This window comes from Zalophus californianus, chromosome 6 (genome assembly GCF_009762305.2).
Source record: "Zalophus californianus isolate mZalCal1 chromosome 6, mZalCal1.pri.v2, whole genome shotgun sequence".
Classification (NCBI taxonomy): domain Eukaryota; kingdom Metazoa; phylum Chordata; class Mammalia; order Carnivora; family Otariidae; genus Zalophus; species Zalophus californianus.
This window is the reverse complement of record NC_045600.1, coordinates 14,689,338-14,710,877: the sequence shown is the minus strand read 5'-3', so window position 1 is coordinate 14,710,877 and position 21,540 is coordinate 14,689,338. Positions and strand designations below refer to the sequence as shown.

The window sequence follows — 21,540 nt, the reverse complement described above, 5'->3', positions numbered from 1 at the left end:
GGAGATTGAAACAACATGATCATAGAGAGTATCTTACTGCATGTAACAGAAACATAAAAGTAGTTTTATGTTTATGTTTTATATAAATAAAAATTAGTTGTCTTCCTTTTGTGTCAGTGGCTTAATGTACAGTTGATAAAGTGATAGAAAAATACGTGTTAGCTTTGAACCTTTCCCAATGTTGAATGATGTAATGCTCTTGTTTTGAAATTCCAATAAAAAAAACCCTGCATTTTCATTTTGCACTGGGGAAATTATGTAACTAGTTTTGGTGGTCAGGAATGATCACTCTAATAACATTTAATGTGGAACATGAAGGAAGAGAGGAAGCAATTCTCATGGACATCTGGGAAAAGAGTCTTCCTGGTAAGAAAAGAGTAAGTGCAAATAACCTGATAAGGGACCATGTGTGGTCCGTTCAAGGAATAGCATAGAGACCCCTGTGACTTGGGTACAATGAGCCAATGTAAGGGGGCATTAGATTAGTTTAATCTTATCTAATGAGGTGGGTGAGGGGGTCTTACGAGTTAGCGTTAAGAACTTTGGCTTTTAAATCTGAGTGAGATGGCCAACACTGAAGGGGTTTTGAGGAAAGAAGTGACATGATCTGACTTAGGATATTTTGAAAGAATCACTTTGGCTGCTGGGTTGAGTAGTGTCAATAAAGGGACAAAGACTAACGCAAAGCTCCCAGGAGGCTAAAGCAGTGATTGATATAAGAGATAAGGATAGTTGGGGCAAAGTGGTTTAGTAGAGGTGGATTCTGGATCTATTTTTGAGGTAGAACCAACACCGGGTTTGCTAATGAATTTGGATGGGTATGTTTGAGAAGAGAAGATAAGTATATATGTAAGTCTTTTGGTCTAAGCAACTGGAAGGATGGATGTACAGTTTCTTTTTTTTTTAAGATTTTTTATTTTATTTATTTGACAGAGAGAGACAGTGAGAGAGGGAACACACGCAGGGGGAATGGAAGAGAGAGAAGCAGGCCTCCCACCGAGCAGGGAGCCCAATGCGGGGCTCGATCCCAGGACCCCGGGATCATGACCCGAGCCAAAGGCAGACGCTTAACGACTGAGCCACCCAGGCGCCCCTGGATGTACCATTTTCTGAGATTGGATTGACTTCAGAAAGAACAGGTTGGGTAGTGTAGGGAGGAAATACCATGTTTATGATATGTTAAATCATCACATATGTGTAGCCATTTCTGGCTTTTCTATTCTATTCCATCAATCTACTTTGTGAACCTATTCTGGTACCACCTTGTTTTGATTATGTAGCTTCAGTGTACGTTTTTGATATCTTGTAGGGCAAGACTGTCCTTATCATTATTCTTTCTCAAATTTGGGGGGGGCCGTTCTTCCTGATGACTGTCAGATTCAACTATTCTAGTTATTGAAAATACACTGAATTTTAGGTTAATTTGAAGAGAACTGAAACTTTCCACTATATAATCTCCCCATCTAGGAACATGATATTTGTTTATGTTTCTTTTTATATGCCCTTCAGTAAAATTAGTAGTGTTCTTCATGTGGGACTTCTTCACATCTTGTTAATTTTGTAGAAATGGATATTTGAATTCTAATTATGGGAGAAAAAAAGGATGAGTATGAAGATATTAGCTTTGCCGCAATAAATGATCCAAGCATCTCAGTAGCTTACAATAACCAACATTTCTTTCCCATTCACATTGTTTGTAGGCAGTTGTAGGTCAGCTACTGTGATGTTGCTTAGCTGTACTTTGCTAAGCTCTTCTCATTCTAGGTCTCAGGCTGAAGGAGCAGAGCGAAAAAAGCAAAGCCAACCACAGAAAGGCACTTAAAGTTTTAGAACATGTAGCATACTTTTTCTGTTCATAACCCATTGGTCACAGCAAGTCCTATGGCCAGGTTCAATGTCAATGGGGGCCAACTCAATGTCAAGTCACATGGCAACAATGGGTGAGGATGTTTAATCTTCTTGCAGGGGAGGAGTGAATGAATAACCAGGGATAATAATACAGTCTGCCACAATATCCTGAAGGAAAAGGAGTCATGTAATGGAATTCAACAGCCTACAAATGCTTAGAACTTTAGAACTTCCAGAGTAGGGCACCTGGGTGGCTCAGTCGCTTAAGTGTCTGCGTTCGGCTCAGGTTATGATCCCAGAGTCCTGCTCAGTGGGGAGTCTGCTTCTCCCTCACCCTCTGGTCGCGCACCCTGCCCCCAGCTTGTGCGCGCGCTCTCTCTCTCTCTCAAATGAATAAATAAAATCTTTAAAAAAAACTTCAGTGTGAAGTGGACAATTTTTTCAAGATATTGAGGAGGGGAAGGGGAATGCTAGTAAGTGTAAATATGACACTTTCACAAGAAGACAAAATATGTTCCGCCATGCAGCTCTAGACATTCTCCTCTTCTCAGAGCCAGTTGGGGAGTCAGGGATGGGTGGTCAGGATGTAAGTGAAAGGAGGCAGTCTGCCGGGCAGATGACTCTTCTGGACTCTTTCTTCATCACTTCTGTGCTAAATTTGTCTAGTAATGAATACCATGAGGGTAGCACTCTGCTAGTGACCCTAACAGCAGCGAGAGGGCTGAGGCCAGGGATTATGAATAGAACGGGATAAAGACACAGAAGGTCTTGAGATGACAATTTTCTGTTTGGTTTTATGAGAAGTATAGATATTATGTTCAATTAAATAATCCTTACTACCAAGTGTCAATATTTATCAAAATGCTAATCAATAGTTGGATCGTTAAACTCAAATAGTAACCTACAACTTGTATTATTTAGTACAAGTTGTAGGTTACTTGTACCTACAAGTATTATTATTGGAAAGAAAGCAATTCATTCAGCAAATATTTTTTTGAGGACATATTATGTGCCAAGCGCTATTCTAGGCACTGGGGATACAGTAAAGTGTCAAATCTTGGTGCATGCGTTCTGGGGAAGAGAAGGTAGGTGCAGACATAGATGATAATATTTAGATGCATACTTAAGAAATCTGTTAAGGGGTAGGCACTACAGAGAAAAAAGTGGCAGGAAAATGAGATGGGCTGGTTTGTAGGGAGGACCTCTTTAATGAATAACATTTCAGTGGGGATCTTCCTGAAGTGACAGAGTGGAGGGAACTCTTCATTAAGTGACAGAGTGGATATGTGGGGGAAGAATGTGGCTGTCAGCAAAGACTAAGAACAAAATCGCCCTGCTAAGTCCAAAGACCAGCAACAGGCCAGTGTTGCATGAGTGGAGTAAGCAAGTTGATAAGGGGATGAGATACTATCAGAGAAGTAGCCAGGAGCTACAGGACTTTTAAGTCTTTTTTTTTTTTTAAAGATTTTATTTATTTTTTAACAGTGAGAGAGACAGTGAGAGAAGGAACACAAGCAGGGAGAGTGGGAGAGGGAGAAGCAGGCTTCCCGCTGAGCAGGGAGCCCGATGTGGGGCTCAATCCCAGGACCCTGGGATCATGACCTGAGCCAAAGGCAGACGCTTAACAACTGAGCCACGCAGGCGCCCCCCTGGACTTTTAAGTCTTGCTGCGGAGTTTGGATGGTGGTGTTAGAGCATTTCTGGAACTTAATTTTTTTAAAAATGAACAGTACTCCAGCCAAATCAAAGACACTTGCCCTCCTCCCATACATGTATGCAACTGTCCTTGTGGCAGGTCAGAGTAGAAGGCAGGGATGTAATAATACAGCATGTACCACATTTCTAAAATCTGTACTTTTATTTTGCATTTTTAAAATTTGAAGTATAGGGGCACTTGGGTGGCTCAGTCAGTTAAGCGGCTGCCTTTGGCTCAGGTCATGATCCCAGGGTCCTGGGATCGAGCCCCACGTCCGGCTCCCTGCTCAGCGGAGAGCCTGCTTCTCCCTCTCCCTCTGCCTGCCACTCTGCCTGCTTGTGCTGTCTCTTTATCTGTCGAATAAATAAATAAAATCTTTTAAAAAATAAAAATAAAATAAAATTTGAAGTATATTGAGGTATAGTTGACACACAATGTTGCATTAGTTTCAAGTGTACAACGTACTGATTTGATAACTCTATATGTTACACTATGCTTACAAGTTTAACTACCATTCATCATCATACAACACTATTGCAATACCATTGACTTGATTCCCTATGCTGTACTTTTCATCCCTGTGACTTATTCATTCCATAATTGGAAGTCTGTATCTCCCACTCTCCTTCACCCATTTTGCACATCCCCATACCCTTGCCCCTCTGGCAACCATCCGTTCGTTCTCTGTATTTATGAGTCTGATCCAGATTTTTATTTGCTTGTTTTGTTTTTTTTTAGCTTCCACATATAAGTGAAATCATATGGTATTTGTCTTTATCTGTCTGACTTATTTTATTTAGCATAATATCTTCTAAGTCCATCCATGTTGCTGCAAATGGCAAGATCTCATTCTTTTTCATGGCTGAGTAATATTCCAACATATCTATACATATTATCCGTACACACACACACACACACACACACACCGCATCTTCTTTATCCATTCATCTATAGATGGACACTTAGGTCACTTCCATATCTTGGCCATTGTAAATAATGCTGCGGTAAACATAGAAGTGCATGTATCTCTTCAAATTACTGTTTTTGTTTTCTTTGAAATATCCAGTAGTGGAATGACTAGATTATATGGTATTTCTATTTTTAATTTTTTTGAGGAAACGTCATACCGTTTTCCACAGTGGCTGTAGCAATTTACTGTACTTTTATTTTATATTTTAAATATTTATACTAGGATTCTCTATATGTAAATGTCATATGATAGGTAGATTTTGCTTTGATCCTCGTCATTTTTTTCAGTGAAAAGAATCTAGGTCTATTTTTCTTTTCTTTTAAAGATTTTAAAGAATCTGGATGACAACTTACCAGTGAACAGAAATAAGGTACTCTTTCATATCATGTCCAGCTGCTTGAGGACAAGATGGAGTCAGAAGTGGTTGTCTGTCACGTAAATAGAATTTACACCAACAGAGGTCTAAGCCTTCTTCAATTGTTAAGAATTAACTCATTTTTCAGACTTCAGAATCTGATTTTCAGAGTACAAGAAGCTTGATGGGAAAAGCAATTGAATGTAATCAGCCGCTCTTTATGTGCTTGGTTTAAAATTGTTTAGGCTGTCGTATGTGATATGAATCAAAGGGAATTGATAAATATTTCTAAGAACACCTAGATGGCTCACCTGAGTGGATGCATAATTGCTTGTGAAATTCAGACTGAAACAAGCAAATTTGGAATAAAAGGAAATGTTTAATAATTGTATTTTCACTTTCTTAAAGCCTTTGCCAAAATAACAGGTAATAGCTTCATTCAAGAGCCACAAAAAGAAAATAGATCCTGGCAGATGGTCAGTAATTTGAGATTAATGGAGTGCAGCTCAGGTGCAGAAACTGAGAAGCATTATCTTTATTTTCAAGGAAGTCACTGGTTTTATAGGGCTTTTTTGATTTGGGGTTTACTATAGTAGCAGCAGAGTATTAAGAGAATACTTCCCAGTAGGTTAGGAAAAATTATGGTTCAAGCATTTGAAACACCAGTAATATTGGAGTGTGACTACCTTTATAGCATAAAATAGCTTTTCTATGAATAAAGGCTCACGTAAGTTTGCAGACTTGGAAAAGATGTGTGAAGACTGTGAAAAGAAAAGATTTGTAAATAGAGCTACAGAAATTAAAACTGTGCTATACTTTCAAAAATATTGACCTTCATGTCAATGACCCTGAACAGACTACCCAGAAACAGTATTCCTTCTATTATAGAATTTATCATATAATGAAGGTAGCATTCCAAGGCACTGATTCAGAGTGTGCAATAAGTTACAGAATATGAAATATTAAAAAAACAAGAACTTTACAAATTACAAAATTTCCTAGAAAGACAATTATCTGCAACTGGTAAACAACAACATTTTGGTTCTGCCTTTCCAATAGCCAGACTTTTTAACTTTGTTCATTGCATTGACTGTAATTTTCTGAACAACATTAAATAATAGTAGTGCTAGCTGTCGTATTCCAGATTTTGCTGGGAATGTTTCTAAGGGTGTATCGTTGAGTTGAGTATCATGATGTTGGCCATGGTTTAGGATACGTATATTAGTAGTTTACCAATAGTTGTAACTTCTTCTCCCATCCATGACAAGACAGAGCTCTAATAATCAGTGTACCCATAGCTTAGAAAGTGTCTGGCACAGGTAGGCATTCAATAAATGCTTGGTGAATAACAAATTATCAAGGGGATTGTATCAGAAGCTCTGTGAAGTGTCAAAGAAATTATCTGAAAAAATAAAAAAGCTTATTTGAGATCTTAAGAAAAATTTATCTAGCAAGATTGGAATTATACATATAGAAAAGTATTAGAAAAAATACCCACTAGCTTAAAACAAATGAACTTTTTGATAATTTGTACTATACATATATTAAAATACGTAAAAATCTTTAAATTGATCATTTTAGAAAATAAAGACCAAAAATCAGTTTGATAGACTTTTAACCCTTTAAGGATTATCCCTTTTTAATTCTCTTTGAAAAGAATCTTCAAATTGCTTTAGGTAGACTATATTTATACAGACTGATCTTCAAAGGCTTTGGCGTTTTAATGAAAACAAGTTGTATAGCACTAAGTTTTGACACGGTCAAAATTAGTTCCCTAAGCATTTAGATAGATGTCAAAATGCATATTCAAACATTAAACTATTTATTTCAAAATATAACTGTCAATTTTGAATTTGGTACAAAAGTATAGTATTCACTGAACTTCATTCAGTGAAAATCTATGAGATGTCTATTATCATGCATCCACATGTACTAGGCTTTTGGGAAGGTATGGATAACATTAAAGTTTACTAGGGACAGAGATATTAAAATGTAGCACAAGAGGTTTTATATAAGAGGAGTATTGAGAGTATCCTATAGACAGGTCTTTGGAGAATCAGTAGAGTTCTAAATAGAGTTGAACTTTGGCTTGGATCTATGCCAATCAGACAAAAGAGATGGGGGAAGGAGACAAGACACTGCAGCTATGGGACATCATGTGCAAAAGCAAGGAAGGCTGAAAGTACATGAAGTGTAGAGGGAATAGGAGAAATTCAGTGTGGCTAGAGCATCTTGTACACTTGAAAAAATACAAGTTGCACATTTGGTGGAGGGTGTGGGATCTTGACTAAATATGAGGTCAAATCTTGGTTCTGCCACAAACTAGCAGAATGACTCAGCAAACAACTAAGTGTAAGTTTCCGTTCTTTCTTTGTAGAATGGGGACAGTAATAGTACCAGGCTTGCAGGGTTAGGGGGGAGAGTTAAGAGCATGTATAGAACCTTATATTGTGTCCAACCCACCCAGAGTGAGAGTTCAATAAGTGGTAGCCATCGTTATATTGGTAAATAGATACATCTGTTAGTGACTAGTCTATTTTTTTAAAAAGATTTTATTTACTTATTTGAGAGAGTGCGAGAGAGACAGAGAGAGAGCGAGTGAGTGAGCGAGCATGATCAGGCAGGGGTGGGGGGAGGGCAGAGGGAGAGGGAGAAGCAGATTACCCTCTGAGCAGGGAGGCTGATGTGGGGTTCAATCCCAGGACTCCAGGATCATGACCTCAGCCGAAGGCAGATGCTGAACTGACTGAGCCACCCAGGCACCCCAGTGACTCCTAGTTTAATACTGAGTAACATTTGCTTACATATTGCTGAGAATTGTTCTAGACTCCGTGGCTTTTTTTTTTTTTTTAAACTTAAAAAGTAGAATAAGTACCATCCTGGTGCTAATAATGAGCTCACTTTTTCAGTGGAGTCCAGGAGTATAAAACTATCGCTTCTCCCTGAGTAAAAAGAGTGTAAACATGTTACTTCAGATCATATCCATTTTAGAGAAAAATTTCTACTGCAGAATCTAGTACTATATATGCAACTATCAGTAGTAGAATCCTATAGCTTAAAAAAATCTTACAGTATCTATTATATGGTGAAACATCATAAAGTATAAAACTTCTATTAATTCAAGCATATGCATGTGGCTTTGAAAGTATTTTAAAATCATTTGCATGAGTGACTGTTCCTTGAAAAGAATAACCTAATGTTCCTGTGTCTATTTCTTAGGTCTGATTCTCACCTCAGCCAATTGCACTCAGATTTCTTTGCCTGTTCTCTCTTGACTCCACTGAAGTATCACTGAGAAATATTGTAAGTAGATGACTAATGGCCAAATCAGTTTTTTTTTTTTTTTTTAGTTTCCATCATTTCTTGCCAGAATTTAACATGGTTGAACTGCTTCTTCTTTTTTGAAATTCTCTCTGTACTTTGGCTTCATGATGCCACACTCATCTGTTTTTCTTATATCTGGTTTCTTACATGTCTGATCATTTCTTCTTGGTATGTTTTATCTTTCCTCTTTCATTACCTGTCTGTTTTTTCCTTTTAAAAAAAATTAGTTTCAGAGGTAGAATTTAGGGATTTATCAGTTGCATGTAACACCCAGTGCTCATTACATCCAGTGCCCTCCTTAATGCCCATCACCCAATTATCCCTTCCCCCCATCCACCTCCCCTCCAGCAACCCTCAGTTTGTTTCCTAGAGTTCAACATCTCTTATGGTTTGTCTCCCTCTCAATTTTTATCTTATTTTTCCTTCCCTTCCCCTATGTTCTTCTGTTTTGTTTCTTAAATTCCACATGAGTGAAATCATATGGTATTTGTCTTTCTCTGACTGACTTATTTCGCTTAGCATAGTACCCTCTAGTTCCATCCACGTCATTGCAAATGGCAAGATTTCATTCTTTTTGATGGCCAAGTAATATTCCATTGTATATATAGACCACATCTTCTTTATGCATTCATCTGTCGATGGACATCTGCATTACCTGTCTCTTGATATTGGTAATCTGCAGCGTTCTGTCTTTGGTTCTTTTCTTTTCTCATTCTACTAACTCTCTATGGGGGGTAATCTCATCCTCTCCATTGCCTTCAATGAGCAGATAAAAAATTATAGGAGTCTCAAATTTAACTCCATCCCCGACCTCTTTCCATGGCCTCTTATATGCATCTATTTCCAGTTACTAACAGAGTATCACCGTCTGGCTGTCCCAGAGACAATAAAATCATTATGCCCCAGACTGAATTTAGTATCTTTTTTTTTCTCAACCCATTCCCTCTCCTTCACTCTAATCTTGATGACTGGCCCCCCTATCCATACACTCACAACCTAGAAACCTGGGAGTTAGACTAGCTTTCTCTCTTTCCTTAGCCAAACGCCCTCCACCTATCCAATCAGTGTCCAGGTCCTACTGATTTTATTTAACTTTTTTTTTTTTTGCCTCTTCTGTCCATGCCCATTATTTCCAGAATCTCGTACCTTAACTATTGCAATAGTATCCTAAGTGATCTTTCTGCCTTTACTATCAGTCAGTCAAGTTGTTTTTGTTCCCTGATAAAATTTCCCTGGTGGTTTTTCATTGAATGTGCAAACTCCATTATGTGATATTCCACACTTTTATTTTTTTAAAGATTTTATTTATTTATTCAACAGCGAGCCATATATATAGAGACAGCACAAGCAGGGAGAGTGGCAGGCAGAGGCAGAGGGAGATGCAGGCTCCCTGAGAACAGGGAGCCTGATGTGGGGCTTGATCCCAGGACCCGGGGATCATGACCTGAGCCAAAGGCAGACGCTTCACCGACTAAGCCACCCAGGTGCCCCCATAAATTTCAACCTCCAATTTCTTTGGTATTGTCTCAAAGTACTCTTTCTCTGGCATGTAATAAATGTGTCTGACTGAAAATTGAGGTGATCCCTGGTTACATACATTGTTGGTTTCCATCCCAATGTGTTTCTGTGTTCTTTGAAAAGGTGATGTAATTACGCCTTACCTAAATTAAATTGGCTTGATCTCTATAACCATCCCATAAGGTAGTCACTATGTCATCATTGTTGTTGTAGTCATCATCATCGTCCCCATTTTATATGTAGTGGAGAAATGCCATGGTCGCCTCTAAGTACACAAACTTGTAGGCTATCCCAGAAGTCCTGGAATTGAAAGGTTCATAGACCAAATTAAAATGCTCAAACCAGCCAGTTTGTTGAATCAATTTAAAATCTACAGTGAAAAGCAAAGGGAAAGGGATTGGGTAGGTTAAGAATTTAGTGCAAATAGGTGGAAGGACCACACTGCCTGTGGGTCGCTCAAAGTTCCTCTGTCCTGACTCTCTTTGCACCACTTTCCTTTACTGCAAATGGTGTGGTTACAAGGAGCAGAGTTAAGGGCAGGCAAGAAAGTTTAAAGATGGAAGAAGGTTTGTGGTGCCAGTACATGCTTGCTCTATTGGAGAGATGAAGAGGCTATTAAAATATGCATGGCTACAGCTGTAGCTCTGTGATAATCCAGTGAGCAACAGTATGTATTTTAAGCAGAGGGCAAGTGTGCTAGAACATGTGATACCAATGGGTAGCCAATTTGAGTTGATAAACCTGATCCATGCTTTATGAATATTTAAGGTTTATTTTGCTTTCCATCTCTTTCTATCCGCAAGTAACACTTTCATTTTTTCATCCTTTCAATGTGTTTAACACGTAAATGTCTCTTCTATGTTTAACATGTCCTATGGGTCTATAATATACTTACTATCTATAGTTAACCTTTCTTATGAGTTTCATACATCCTGTTTGTTTTCCTTGTCCTTTAACGCAGAATCAAAAATTCTTAAAGAATGCAGCAAACACACATCATATTATAGATGAAGCACATACGTGAGGCACAGGACTACTATACCACTTGCTCAAGATCCCCACATTTCATGTCTAGGAGAGTCAGGAGTTCAAATATAGGAAATGCCGCTCCACAGCCCACTTCTTAACCGGCATCCTAACTTGATTCCTAATTAGCCTGAGAAAACACAGCTAGTTAAGTCTGACCTCAAATCCAATGCTCTTCCCGCTAAGTACCCTTAGGGCTCGAGACCCCTTTTTTTAATCTCTGTTGTTCATTTCCCCAAGCATAGGGCCTACACAAATACTTGTTGACCAAGAGAAGATCCCATTTTAACTTTGCTTTTCTTTTGGGTTGAGTTTAAAGGGCCCGAATAACACCCATTTAAGATTGAAGAAAATTTAAACTTTGGCGTTTAAAGTTACATTATCTTTGGCATTTGACTTTAAACCAAATTAACCTAAAGAGACACCTAGTCGCTGGAGAGCAAAAGATAAGGATCCATGAACTGAGATCTAGCTCTGATTGTGAAACTGACCCTTTCAAAGGGATTAAGGTATCTCTCTGCTTCATTTTCTTCAGTAGGAAAATGGCTCTAGTAATTCCTATCTACCGCTTTCACTAGGAACTGTTACATTTGCTATTCTTCCTGTTACTAGCATGCTGTTTAAAACAATGGCTTCTGCATTATGGATTAGAAATTATAAAAAATGTAATAAAGTCTATTTGTACATTCATATGATTAACATATTTACACGATTAAAAAATAACAAATGTTTATAACCTTTTTTTAAAAGATTTTATTTATTATCGCTTCTCGGCCTTTTGGCTAAGATCAAGTGTAGTATCTGTTCTTATCAGTTTAAAAGATTTTATTTATTTATTTATTTATTTGAGAGAGAGAGAGAGAGAGAGAGAGAAAGAGACAGCATGAGAGGGAAGAGGGTCAGAGGGAGAAGTAGGCTCCCCGCCAAGCCGGGAGCCCGACGCGGGACTCGATCCCAGGACTCTGGGACCACACCCGAGCCGAAGGCAGTCACCCAACCAACTGAGCCACCCAGGTACCCCAAATGTTTATAACCTTTTAAAAGCACAGTTTATGCTACATTTGGACATGTTTCACATCCAGCAGTTTGCTAAGTAATCCACAATTTTCCTCATCCATTTGACTTCTCTAAAATAAAAACAAATAGCAGCCTTCTGAAAGAAGCTAAGATGAATTATTAAGGCCCTAAAATATTTTTAATGCCACTTTTTAAATTCCATACTTATTTATATATTTATGTATTTATGTATGTATGTATGTATGTATTTATTTTCCCACTTACAAAAACCTTGTTCCTGTGTAGGAAGTTGGCAATGAGCTCAATATATGCAAGACCATGTAGAACTCAACATGGTGTTCAACCCTGGCTGCCTATTAGGATTGACATAAAAAAAAATACTGATGCTTTAGCTCTATATCAAACCATTTATTTATTTATTTAATATCAAACCATTTAAATCAGAATCTCTAAGGATGGAATTCGGCCATCTGTTTTTAAAAGATTTCCGGACATTCTACAAAATACTTGACCAGTACTCTTCAAAACTGTCAAGGTTATCATAAACAAGGTCTGAGAAACTGTCACAGACCAGAAGAGGGAAGGGAGACACAATAACTAAATGTAATAATGTATCCAAAGTGGGGTCCTGGAATGGAAAAAGGATATCAGGGAAAACCTACTGAAATCCAAATAAACTGTGGAGTTTAAAGCAATGTGCCAATATTGGTTCCTTTGCTGTGATTTTATGTACCGTAGTAATATAAAATGTTAACAATGTTAACAATAGGGGAACTCTAAAATAAAAAATTTATTTTAAAAATCTAATATGGAGCTGGAGTTGAGAATTACTTACATAGCACCTGCTTATACTGTATCAGCAAACAAAAAGTCCCTTTGAAATATTGAGCTCAAGTGCAATTGGCAGCATGCGTGGTCCTGAAAACCTGACTCCCAGAAACAACAGGCTGCTTAGGACAGAATACATTTCTAGAGGCACTTTGAGAGAAACAAAAATGGACTAATTATAATAAACATAACTATTTGCTTCTGAGATGCAAAAATTCAAGAAAGACTGCTTAGTAAAGGAGGAAAAAAACTACCCTCAACCCATTTCTCAGGTTAGAAAGGTAGTTTTATTTTGATATCTATGAAAGATATAAATATCTGGATTAAATATAATGTTTGCATTATGGTACCCTAGTAGTTTGAGAAAATTGTGAGTGATTTATCTTTGCTAAGAATTGTTGTTTCTTATCTATAAAGGAGATTTAGACCTGACCAGAAAGTTCTTCAGTATTAAGTTAATTTTTCCTCTCTTGCCTCTCCCCCTGTGGTAGGAAGGAGGCAAGGAAAAAAGATCTGCTAGTCCTCCATAATGAAGTCTACCTGGATTTAGCCCGGTCACACTTCTTTTTTTCATAACCATTAAAGATATTTGTTATCTGTGTAAATCTCTAGAGGGAAGTCAGAATTGTGCCTAAAGAAATTATTCTGCACAAATAAGCATTTGACAAACAGCAATTGTTTGGAGATGCCGTTTCAAAAAGCTCCCTTTTAATTTTTTGTGTTGCATTATTTTGTTTGCAAAAACGTCACCAATTTGTAATCCAGAATCTGTATGCGTTGAATAAACGGTATTAACAGCCTGTAGTCACCCAGATCACAGTCCAGCTCCCTAAATTCATGCGACTTCAGGTAAATAATTTCTCTTCTCTGAGCCGATCTGTTTCTCATCTGTAAAATGCGTCGGTTGGGCTAAGCAGTATTCAATGCTCCCTTCTATTCGAACATTGAGATTTTTTGAGGACTTGAAACAAACTGGAGAATTTTAGGATGTAGGTCTTTGGGTTCTGGTGGGCAGTATGGTATTGAAGAAACTGTTCTCATGCTTGTGTTTCTAGAGTCTGAACAGTAAACGACAGGAGCAAGGATGCGTACACGGGAAGAGTAGGACAGCGACCCGTAGGAGGGTCAACTCCTGAGACATAGCTTAGATTTGCAAAGCAAGCAGAGCGTTCGGCTGCTAGGCAACCGCTCCTCCTTTGCGAGCGTGGAGGACCCCAATCGGAGGTGTCTAAGTCACTACCTCTTAATTTAGCCATGGTGCCTTCTTCTCGACATTAATGAAATATGTATCCTTTAAAAGCACACCCTTTTTTGCAACCAAAGTTTAACAAGGCTTGTAGCTGAGTTCTGCTCGTGCTGGGTTTTCTTTTTCCTGTTCTCAGGCGCGATGCGGGCACCTCTCAGGCAAGGCCCTTGCCGCCGAGCGTTGCCGGGCAGAGCTGGACGCCTCCCGCTTCCTCCCTGGCCCGGCCCCTGGTCCTTCGTGGGCCGCGCTCCGCCGCCATGCGCTCGGAGATGGAGCCGCTGCTCCTGGCCTGGAGCTATTTTAGGCGCAGGAAGTTCCAGCTCTGCGCAGATCTGTGCACGCAGATGCTGGAGAAGTCCCCTTATGACCAGGTACCAGCCGGACCCCGTCAGCCCTGTGAATCCCAGCGAGAGGCAGAGGGCACTGGGGGTGCCGGGTGGGGGCTCCAGGGAGGAAGGCCCAGGGCGAAGTTGACCGTGTGGTCAGCACAGGCATCTGGAACGAGACCCCCTAGAGCCGTGGCCGGCTCGTCCCTGTCGGCGGCGTCCCCGAGTCCCCGCGGGACCCTCGAGTGCTGTGTCTTGGCCGCCCCCTCCTCAAACTTCAGCAGCCCCTTTCCTTTACGGGTCCCTTAAAGGAACACGTAAAAAGTCACCGAATTTTACTTGGGTGCAGAACTTTGATAATTCATTTATACTTGCATACGGATGGACTCGGAAGCTTGCTGCGTGTGCGTCATTAATTTCTAAAACTGATGTATAAACAAAGATCTGTAACTTCTCACCTCCTGTTGAAATAGCTGCCTTTTTTTTTTTTTTTTGATCAAACGTTGTGATCTCTCCACTTCATCTTAAGATTGTTGTCCAAGAGTGAAGGAGGCTTTGATTCTGGGACATGAGTGCATTTTGAGGCAAATAATACAAGTTAGAGAAATGCGAATCTAGGAGGGGAAGAGATACATTTACTATTAGGAGTGGGGAATGGGGGGAAAAAGCCCCCCTAAAGGAATGATGACAGTGGTTTTAAGAGAACTTAAATAAACTATTACTGTACTACCATAGTAAGATGAATTAAGATATTAAACAAAGAGAAAGAATGGTCATATACTCCCGTGGCAGGTAGTTCCTGGAAGAGGCAAAAAGGAGAAAAAAGGAGAATAAGAGCAGAGCTGTGGCAGTTTGTCAGTGCTTCTAGTAAAAACTGGTTCTCCAGCTTTTCCTCTAGTGGTGTTGCCTTGGAGATGTTAGAAAAAAAGGGGAAATTGAGGGGAGTTACATAAGTGGAGGCATATGTGTGAACACTGTTACTAGGGTCTGCCTTAGTTTCCAGCAAGTGGATGGAGGATAACCTGTTGAGGTGAACGTTTTGACTTCCAGATAGAACAATCCTAGAACAATCCACATTAGTGGGAATACTAAGCTAGATTCTTTTTTTGTGTTAGTTCATGTTAGTTAATAGGACTGCATTTTTGTTGGAGAAGCTCTTTTTTTTTTTTTTAATTTAAGATTTATTTATTTCAGAGAGAGAAAGTGAGAACGTGCCAGGGGATAGGGGGGCTGCAGACAGAATCCTCAAGCCGACTTCCCGATGAGCGGGAGCCTGATGCCTGGCTGGGTCCCAGGACCCTGACCATGACCCCAGCAGAAATTAAGAGTTGGTTGATTAACGGACTGAGCCACCCATCTGCCTCAGGAAGCATTTTTCTAAGTGTGTTTCTTGCCACAGTAGTCCCACCGATGCTGCTCAAAAAAACACAAAAATTCCACAATAAAATATGACTGGGAACGTTACAAAATCTTGACCCCTTTACATTTGTACAACAAAATTTTGTTAAAACTCTATGTGATGTACCAGACATTGTTCTAGGCACAATGGTTTGCAATGTACATGCTGTACAATGTAAAGTACATGCTGTTTCTGTTTTTCCATTGATTTAGGGCAGTTTCCTTTCTGTGTTCCACAGAGCAATAGTCCCAAGAACTGTTGTTCAGTGAAAGGAAGTTTCCTCATTCAATGCATTTGGGAACTGTATATTCCCTGAGAGATTCAAGATTCATACTAAAGGCCCTGGGTTCTGAAGAAAAGAAACTTAATTTTGCCTAATTTTGATTAATACAATAGTTCTGAAACTTATTTTTGGTAGTGGGCAAGGGTCAGATATCTTCATTGTTATCACACTAGGGAGACATCGTCTCCTGGGGAAATAATGTTATACGCAAAGCAGTACTGTTTTTATTAATGGTTAAGATCCTATAATCTTGGGGCACCTGGTTGGCTCACTAGGTTTAGCGTCTGCCTTGGGCTCAGATAATGAGCCCAGGGTCCTGGGATCAGCCCCACTCAGGCTTCCTGCTCAGCGGGAAGCCTGCTTCTCCCTCTCCCTCTGCCTGCCGCTCCCCCTGCTTGTGCTCTCTCACCCTCTCTTTCTCTCTCAAATAAATAAAAAAAATTTTAAATAAAAAGATCCTATAATCTTAGTAACATAATCATAGTGCATTCAGTACAGTACTGTGCCTGTGAATTCAGATTTAGTTTGTGCTAGGCACTGTCATCAGAATTTTATGTGTTCAATTAACTGACCTTTTGTTGAGTGCTTATTACTTGCCAGGCATAAGTTGTGTGAATTATATGGATTTCAATGCTTAGAATAACATTGCAAAGTAGGTAACAAAAATAATAGCTAACATTTATTATTTACTCTGTGTCAGGCTTGGTTCAGAGGGTTTTATAAGTCGTCTCATTTAATCCTCAGCTGTCTTAGGAAGTTGGTACTATTTCCCCCATTTTACAGATTCAGTACACTGGGGCACAAGGTGAAGTAATTTGTCCCAAATTACAAAGCTGGTACACCCATTCTCTTTATCTATACCATGCTGCCTCTTTGGCCCTTATGTAGCCAAATTTTTCCAAAATGGTGTGTTTCTCAACTTTTCCTAGTACATTTTCCCATCTACTGTGCCTTTTTCCAGATTTTAGCTAAATGGTAAAGAATTTTGACGTATTTGTGTGCTTGTATTAAAGTTCTGTAAAGACCTGAAGGAAGGAAACCTAACCAATTTTGATTGAGACAGTATTCTGAAACTTATGTGATCTCTGGTGTCTTTTTTTGGAGGCAGAGGGAGAGATCTCTCCCTTATTATCTTGGAGAGATACCATTTTGGAAAGTGCAGGGCAAAGCAGCAGTGTTTTCATTAATGGTTTAGATGGGGCCATAGAGATCTTCTTGCTCCCCTTTTTATCTAGGAAGAGTAAGATAAACAGATTAAGGACGTTGTCTACAACTCCTGAATTAGCAGCTAAATAAGGTTAAGGGCTTGGGTCTTTTTATTTGGTTTCTTGTACAGCTATCATTAGGCCTTATGGGCCCTCTTGGCAGATTAAAGACTTGTTATAAGGTCTGTTTGGCGGAACTGTGATTTTGATAATGATAATGAAGAAAAAGACGGAGGTTTATATAGGGAAATATTGCTGTTGGCATTGGTTAACCATTTGACGTGGTTAAGATCATTAGGGTAGTAGGTCTTGTTAGGCCCTGGCCTATTCTATTGGCTTATTTGTTGTGGATTTCAAAGAATAATCTATAATGTGATACATAGTTAATGTCTAATACCATAGACATTAAAAAATGTTATTCTTTGTTAGTATTTTTTTGTTTTGAGCAGGAGTTGATAAGTTTAGCTCCTATAAATATCAGAGTAGGCCTAGGAGAATCAGTACCAGATCTAGAAGAAATTTATGATATTCTTTTCCTTTCTAATCCTTTTTATTTGTTTTGCTGAGGTAGTTAAGTAGGAACTATATATATTGCCAGAACAATGCAGTATTATGTCAGGAGTAGAAGTTTAACTTGAGTTACCTTACCAAACTGGGCTTTTGATAGCTGGATAGGGCTGCTGAAAAGTTTATAGGGTGCATTCATGTTAGTTATTTTTTTTTTATTTTTTTAAGATTTTATTTATTTATTTGACAGAGAGAGAGAGAGAGAGCACCAGCAGGGGGAGTGGCCGGCAGAGGGAGAGGGAGAAGCAGGCTCCCCGCTGAGCAGGGAGCGGATGCAGGGCTCGATCCCAGGGCCCTGGGATCATGACCTGAGCCGAAGGCAGATGCTTAACGACTGAGCCACCCAGGCGCCCCTTATGTTAGTTATTTTTTGACTCAACCTTTAAACGTTATGCTTTTCCACTGTGTACTTTTCTTTAAGTAATTATTTTTAATTTTTTAATCCGAGTATAGTCGGCACACGTTACATTAGTTTCAGGTGTACAACATAGTGATTCACCTTCTCTATACTATGCTGTGCTCACCCCAGGGGTAGCTACCATCTGTCACCGTACCGCGCTATTACAGTCTCATTGACCATATTCCCTTTGCTGTTCCTTTTATTCCCACGACTTATTCACTTCATAACTAGAAGCCTATATCTCACACTCCCTGGCGCCCATTTTGCCCACTCACTCCCCCACCCCTTCCCTCTGGCAACCATCAGTTTATTCTCTTTATTTGAGTCTGTTTCTATTTTCTGTTTGTTTGTTTTGTTTTAAATGAAATCATACGGTATTTATCTTTTTCTGTCTGACTTATTTCACTTAGCATAATATCCTCTAGGGTCCATCCATGTTGCAGATGGCAAGATCTCATTCTTTTTTATGGCTGTGTAATATTCCATTGTACATATATACCACATCTTCTTTATCCATGGATATGGTTGCTTCTGTATCATGGGAATTGTGTGTTTTTTTTAATATAATTTTATTTTTTAGAAGATTTTATTTATTTATTTGACAGAGAGAAAGACAGGGAGAGAGGGAACACAAGCAGGGGGAGTGGGAGAGGGAGAAGCAGGCTTCCCACGGAGCAGGGAGCCCGATGCGGGGCTCGATCCCAGGACCCCGGGATCATGACCTGAGCTGAAGGCCGACGCTTAACCGACTGAACCACCCAGGTGCCCCTATATCATGGGAATTGTAAATAATGCTGCAGGAAACATCAGGGATGCAAATATCTTTTCAAATTAGTGTTTTCGTTTTCTTTGGGTAAATACCCAGAAGTGGAAATACTGGATCATACAGTATTTCTATTTTTAATTTTTTGAGGAACCTCTATACTGTTTTCCACAGTGGCTGTTCCGACTTACATTCCCACAAACAGTGCATGAGAGTTCCTTCACTGTGTGCTTTTCTTAGCACAAATTTGTGTATTTTGTACCCATATGTTATTTTATTTTGGAAATATTTCCTGGTATGATCTCCCCCGGTATGTAGAAATCTTCCCTTTTTCTTATTTAATTAAAACATTTAAAAATATTTATGTTGGAGTGATGATACAACTAATGAAGAGCTTTAGGAAGCTTAAGAAGTTTCCTTTGATTAAAAACTTGAAAATTCTCTTTCCTTTCCTTACAGCATGAATCCAGCATGGCATATCTGTATGGCTATGGCAGAGACTGGTACACAGGGGCTCTCATTAAGTATCTGCTGAATGAGTGTATCGATTGTATTCGTGTTTATGTGTGTGTGTGTGTGTGTGTATTTTAAAGATTTTATTGTTAAGTAATCTCACGCCCAATGCGGAGCTTGAACCTACAACCCTGAGATTAAGAGTTGCATGCTCTTCTGACTGAGCCAGCCAGGCACCCCTATGTGTTTTGATGGCATTATCCATGTGTACCACCTTCCCTCCTGTTTACAAAGATCATCTTAGTTGCCTGAGGACCTTTGTGTCCTTCCACCCCCATAGGTTCCTAAACATATATTTACCTTTTCAAATAAATGTAATTGCATTATGGACATTCTTAACTCATTTCTTGATTTGAGGGTCAGTTTTTTGTTTTTGTTTTTATTATTCCCACTACAAAATAGAAGTGATAATTATGTGATGTGATAGAGGTGCTAACTATCACCATAATGCCAGTCTTCTTACAATATATAAATATAGCAAGTGAACATGTTGTATACCTTATTATTTATTATATTTTTTAAAGATTTTATTGATTTATTTGAAAGAGAGAGAGCATGAGCAGGGTGGGAGTGGAGGGGGCAGAGGGAGACGGAGAAGCAGGGAGACTGACATGGGCTTGATCCCAGGACCCCGAGATCATGACCTGAGCCAAAGGCAGACACCCAACCGACTGAGCCACCCAGGCGCTCCCACCTTATTGTTTTTTAATCAGTTAAGAAAATTCTTCCTAGATTCCTCCCAGAGAGTGTTTCTGATAGTAGTTATCCTCACTGGCATTTCTTATGATACTCTCATTGTTTCAGTGGAGGAAGTTAAATGATGGTGAGACTCCCAATCTATGAAAAGCTAACAGAAATGTGATCAGAGAAGAAGCAGATGGTCCTCAGCTCTGCAGTTAGCTGATTTATCTTCACATGCTCCTTTAGCCTCATGGGCTGCGTTTTTTGAGGCTTCTACATTTTAGAGTATTTTTTTCCCCACTTTGAATTACCATTCCTGTGCCACCAAACTGGTTTTAGTACAAATGAATGACTTTGAAGCAGTGTCTGGACACACGGAAGAGCAAGGAAGTTAAAATATTTTTATGTGTGCCAAATGGATTCAGTTTTGCTCTCCCAAGACAAAAATAGCTTTTGTTTTGGATGTTATTTTTCACTTTTGGTTTTGCTTATTTTTGTCCCAGGTGAGGAGAACCTCTCTACAGTGATTTGTTATTTGTTAATCTTTCTCTAAGCTGCTCCAGGGAGCTTCTCAACCCATTTTGGTTCTGATACATCATGCTTTTAGGATAAGCCCACCTCTGAGACTATTCCTTTTACATTTATTTCTTCTTTAAGAGATACAATTTTGGTATACTATCATCAAAAATATTTAAGTTGTGCCTTGTACTTTCCATTAGGACATCTGGATTTTATTCAGTTTTGATTCTTGCCCAAGTCAGGGTAGTTAGGCTAGTCAGGGAGGTATACTATGGAATAGCATGTTTCCCTAGAGTAATACATTTTAATTTGGACACAAAAGGACTGAAGGGTAGGTTGACTGTAATAACACGGTATTTGGTAACGGGGAAAGGCTCTTGAAGAAGATGGATTGTGAACTGTTTTTCCCAGGTGCAGAGTAGTGAGAAATAAGAAGGCAGGGTCTGTAAGCATGGCTTTAAGAGTCTGATCTCTTGAGAAAAAAGAAATAAAGATAACTGGTTAATTTATTATAGTCTCCCTGCTCGATAAAATATAGTAAGAGCAAGAATTTCATAGAGAGGCATTGTCTTTTTTCAAAGTGTTCTTTAAATCGTGATTGAAAAACTGGTTATAAGATATAAAAGGGAGAAATGCAAAATTGTCTTCCTTCCACACAGCAGTGTGACCTAGAGGGAATGCTTGCTGTTACAGCTCATGTCCATCATCCTGATTAGTTGCCTAATCTGATTACTGTTCTTTGTGTTCCATATGTCGGATGCACGGCTTTAAAACCAGCCCCAGTTTTTTTTAGCTCCATTATAATTAAACAGTTCATAAAACATGCAGGTTTTTCAGGCAGTGAGGTTTTTAAAAGACGGTATGCTTTTATTATAGGGTAGATTTCTGATAGATTTTCAAATTATTAAAATCAGTGATTCTGGGAGTGGGAGTGTTGGCTGTATATCAGAATGGGAATTCACATTCTCCTCCCCAATCTCTACTTATAATGAGAGATGTTACAGAGAGGAGTGGATTATTATTGTAAATGATTTGAAGATAGAGAAAAGGCTGAAA

The 21,540-nt window shown here is 39.1% G+C and overlaps 1 protein-coding gene and 1 pseudogene across 6 annotated transcripts in view; both read left to right on the top strand.

Moving 5' to 3' along the window:
* Positions 1–11,499: 11,499 nt before the first annotated feature.
* LOC113910821 lies at positions 11,500–11,622 on the top strand (annotated as a pseudogene).
* A 2,391-nt stretch (positions 11,623–14,013) lies between these two features.
* TTC8 (tetratricopeptide repeat domain 8) overlaps positions 14,014–21,540 on the top strand; it is a 51,684-nt gene continuing 44,157 nt past the window's right edge. For 2 of the 6 annotated variants that reach the window (XM_027571558.2, XM_027571559.2), the window contains exon 1: positions 14,015–14,199. In XM_027571558.2, coding sequence (XP_027427359.1) covers positions 14,086–14,199 — 114 coding nt within the window. In that variant the 5' untranslated portion in view covers positions 14,015–14,085. Of the gene's footprint in view, positions 14,200–21,540 lie in introns of all 6 variants that reach the window. The other 4 variants (XM_027571557.1, XM_027571560.2, XM_027571555.2 and 1 more) reach the window with 4 other exon arrangements.